The 4533-nt window shown below is 41.6% G+C and overlaps 1 protein-coding gene and 1 pseudogene across 1 annotated transcript; one reads left to right on the forward strand and one right to left on the reverse strand.

The window, feature by feature from the left end:
- Positions 1 to 1765: 1765 nt before the first annotated feature.
- LOC131223575 (enolase-like) lies at positions 1766 to 3444 on the reverse strand (annotated as a pseudogene).
- Positions 3445 to 3451: 7 nt separating this feature from the next.
- LOC131223576 (uncharacterized) lies at positions 3452 to 4222 on the forward strand. Its single transcript, XM_058219013.1, has one exon. It carries the CDS (start codon positions 3490 to 3492, stop codon positions 4069 to 4071), a length of 582 nt encoding a protein of 193 aa, XP_058074996.1. The 5' UTR covers positions 3452 to 3489; the 3' UTR covers positions 4072 to 4222.
- Positions 4223 to 4533: the final 311 nt, after the last annotated feature.

Raw genomic sequence — 4533 nt, forward strand, 5'->3', positions numbered from 1 at the left:
TGGATGCACCAAGTGAAGAGCATATGAATGCGGTATATCGAATCTTAAGATATTTGAAGAGTGCACCAGGCAAAGGTTTGTTGTTCTCCAAAAACAGTGTCTCTAACATTGAAGGATACACGGATTCTGATTGGGCATGTGATCAAACCAACAGAAGGTCCACGTCTGACTATTTTACCTTTGTGGAAGGTAATCTTGTCACTTGGAGAAGCAAGAAGCAGAAGGTTGTGGCAAGATCAAGTGCAGAAGCCGAATTCCGAGGTATGGCTCTTGGTGTATGCAAATTATTGTGGCTTAAAAGTGTACTAAAAGATTTGAAAATTGAATATGCAAAACCTATGAATCTCCATTGTGATAATAAGACAGCCATTGAGAATTCACAGAATCCTCTACAACATGACCGCACCAAACATGTGAAGTTGATCGTCATTTCATCAAAGAGAAACTTGATCAAAAGATTATATAGTTTCCATTTGTTCAGTCTGAAAGCCAGTTATCAGATATACTCACGAAAGCAGTTTCTGGAAAGGTGTTCCATGGTATAATTGACAAGTTGGGCATGATAGATATCTATGCTCCAACTTGAGAGGGGGTGTCTGCATGAGTTGTATATGGGGTGTGATTAATTCTATGAGGTGTGATTGATTCTATGGGGTGTGACTGATTCTATAATTAGTCCTTGTAAATATAAGAATATTTAGTTTCCTTTAGAATAAGATTTTTTTTCTTTTATATGAGATGTAATTGTATATATATATAGCACCCGATTGGGAGAAGATAATTCAATTCAAATTATTCATAAAAACTATAATTTGACAGGAAGTAACAAAAACCAACGATTTTTCATAGTATTCATTGAGGCCCCCAAATTGCAGTCCAAGAAATTGCGATTTGGATCCCAGACTTGTCCAAATATGAATGCAAGGAAAATTACAATTGGATCATCTACAGTTGATTGGAAGGACTGACTAATTGCAATTCAATTTGATTGTACCTCCAACAAGACATGATTTGGTTATTTGGGCGTTTGATGTGATGGGCCTCAATAGTTTCCAAGTGAGCCTAAACTTGTAATGGCATATAACTAATTCAAATTAAACTGTCCAAATTATGTGTCCCTGTCTAGATGTGTCATGAACCTATAATTATGCCTATTTCTTTAGCTGAATATCAGGTTGATGGACATTTATTAAACAGTTAAAAATATAAATATATAATTATCCCATTTCAGCCAACAAGTGTTTCACAGAACAAAGGCAGGGATTGTCCAACCAATCTGAGTTAACTCACATCATATGCACAATTTCTGACTTCTGGTGAACAAATCATGCATCGTACTCTGCCAAAGTATCGAATAACTCCCCCTTATTTTAAGACCATTTGCTTCAATTAATAGAACATTGATGGAGCTGTATTGGAAGAGCTCTCTTTGACAAATAATACTCTCTCTTTTTTTTCTTTCGTATCCCACAGCCATCTGCGCTTGTTTGGTTACAGTGAGCTTTGAATGACCGTTGGAGTTTTGGGCTTCAGTTTTGCACGCTATTTCCTCTGATCTCATTCTGCTGTCCATCTGTTCATCCATCTGTCCATCGGTGCTACAGGATTGCTCATCAGTTCCTTTGAACTACCATGGATAGGTCTCCACAACAAATTCAGATGGAATGAACTGATATTAAACCATGAACAAATGTATATCTTTTGTCAAATTCGAACTGCCTTTTTTTTCTTTTTCTTTTTTTCTTTTTTTTTTTAAAAAAAAAAGAAGAAACCACTCATTTAAGATCTCCACCTCCATAACTCTAGACGGGGAGTTAAAAAAGCATATCAGTTAAAAGTGAACTGCTCTCTGAGACGCCTGAAGAACAAGCAACAGTAGGGCTCATTGTCAATGGCCCTCACATGCTATCCTGCTTGATAGTGGCCAACTTCGAATTTTTATTATATTTTGTCTACCCTATTCTCTATTAATACCCAAGAGCCGGCACCCAGTTTCCACAGGAGCAGCTTCAGTCCATACCAAAATTTTATGCCAAAAAACTCAAATCAACTAGTGCTCCTTGGATCTCAGGACAGTCAATTAGTAGGGTTTGACTGGAGTGCGGAACTTTTCACCAGCATTGATGGCAGCGGACCCAAGCTCCTCTTCAATCCTCAGCAGCTGGTTGTACTTTGCAAGCCGTTCTGAACGGCATGGAGCTCCAGTCTTGATCTGGCCCGTAGCCAAGCCCACTGAAAGATCTGCAATGAATGTATCCTCTGTTTCACCACTGCGGTGGCTTTCCATCACACCCCAACCAGCCCGTTTGGACATTTTCACAGCTTCAATGCTCTCGGTGACAGACTCAATTTGGTTCACCTTTAACAGAAGGGCATTGCAGGCCTTTTCTTTGATTGCTTTCTCCACACGCTTAGGGTTGGTGACTAGTAGATCATCACCAACAATCTATACTTTCTCACCAATCTCTACAGTCAGCTTAGCATAATGCTCCCAAGCATCCTGATCAAAGGGATCTTCGATGGAAACAATTGGATATTCCGCAACAAATGACTTGTAGACATTCTTCAAACTGTCTCCTGATATTTTCTGCGATCCGTCATTGTTCTCCTCCTGAAGTGTAGATCATAGGTCTTATCCTTGCTGTCGTAAAACTCTGAAGCAGCAACATCCATGCCAATCACAACCTTGCCAGTATATCCAGCTTTTGCTATAGCTGCGTTTAGGAGTTCAAGACCCTCTTTGTTCTCCTGAATATTAGGTAGGAGCAAAGCCACCTTCATCACCAACATTCGTTGCATCTTGGCCATATTTTTTCTTAATCACAGCCTTCAAATGGTGATATACTTCGACACCCATCTTCATGGCTTCCTTGAAAGTGGATGCCCCAATAGGAAGGATCATAAACTCCTGCATTGCCAGCTTATTGCCTGCATGTGATCCTCCATTGATGACGTTAAATGCAGGCACAGGCAGAATTAGAGTTTTGTTCCCAGCAAGGTTCGCAATGTGCTGGTAAAGAGGGATCTTTTTCACGCTAGCACCTGCTTTACAGACAGCAAGTGATACTGCCAATATAGCATTAGCACCAAGCTTCTGCTTGCACCAGCCCCACTCGTTAACTGTTCCATCAAGTTGTTATACCAGGAAGTTATCAATGCCAGTTTGCTCGGTTGGGTCCCTTCCAATCAAGGCAGGTCCAATTATTGCATTAACATTCTCCACAGCCTTGAGGACACCTTTTCCAAGATAGTCTGAGTTCCAAAGCCTCGTATACGCCTGTCGAGGCACCACTCGGAACAGCAGCCCTAGCTAAGGTTCCATCACTCAGACAAACATCCACCTCAATGGTTGGATTTCCACGGCTATCGAAGATCTGCCTAGCTTTAACGGCCTTGATCGTTGCCATTTGTTCTCTCTATCTCTCTCTCTAGCGATCTGCTGCAAATGACCGAGAAGAGAAGACGAGCGGAAAAGCCTTTAGCTCTTAAATGGCACATTATTATGATATCGATGACATTATGATGGAAGAGGAGCTCATTTCTGTTGTTTTTCAAGTTAGGGCAAATGGAGTTGGACTGCTTGATCCTGGTTCCGAGACTAACAATGTTGAACAAGGCGCGAAAGTAGATTTACCATTTTGGCTTGCTCATGAGTTATGCTTGAGACAAGCAGTGTCCATTAACATTCCCCACTGTTTTAATCAAAAAACAAGAAAGGAAATCCAGGCTGATGCAGCTTGTGTAGATCTCAGGAGCCGATACCCATTCTTTTATCAGCTGGGATGCAAGGTTACACCTCTGGTTGGCGATAGAAGTATTGGGTCTTTCCTCCTGTATGCATTTTCAGGCAGGTACAAGGAAGTGCTGAGCAAGGGACACAGTGCTGCATTTGCAACTGCTCCCAAGTTCTTGCCACTTCTTACAAGAGAAGAATCCCACTTGTTTGAGGCAGCTCGATCTTCCATGGCAGCATTTAAGAAATGGCAGGTAGGTGGGTGGAGATTGGAGAGGGCATCTGTTCTTGGAAGGAAGAGGAAACCGGCTTGCCCAATGCAGGACCCGACCTCTTGATCCATATCTCAATCTGCTAACCAAATAATGGGCATTAGATCTAAATGGTTTCAATTTCGAATTAAGACAATGGAATAGAGGAAAATACTACTATTAGCAAGGTTCATGGTGTAGGCATTCAAAACTCATGTAAGCAATAAGCAGCAGCTGAAGGTATCACTACAACAAAAAGCGGTATACACGGCATTTGCATTGCACGTATATCGGCGCTATGTAAGACCCAACGACGGATATCGTACCATATTTTAAAAAAACTCTCTCTCTCTCTCTCTCTCTCTCTCTCTCTCTCTCTCTCTCTCTCTCTCTGCAACTCCACGACTCTCCTCTTTCCTACCCGTCTCTCTCTCTCTCTCTCTCTCTCTCTCTCTCTCTCTCTCTGCAACTCCACGACTCTCTCCTTCTCTCTCTCCTCTTTCTCTCTCATGGCTGCTTTGGGATCTCTCCAGCTGTAACAACCTCCTT

This window comes from Magnolia sinica, chromosome 13 (genome assembly GCF_029962835.1).
Source record: "Magnolia sinica isolate HGM2019 chromosome 13, MsV1, whole genome shotgun sequence".
Taxonomy (NCBI): domain Eukaryota; kingdom Viridiplantae; phylum Streptophyta; class Magnoliopsida; order Magnoliales; family Magnoliaceae; genus Magnolia; species Magnolia sinica.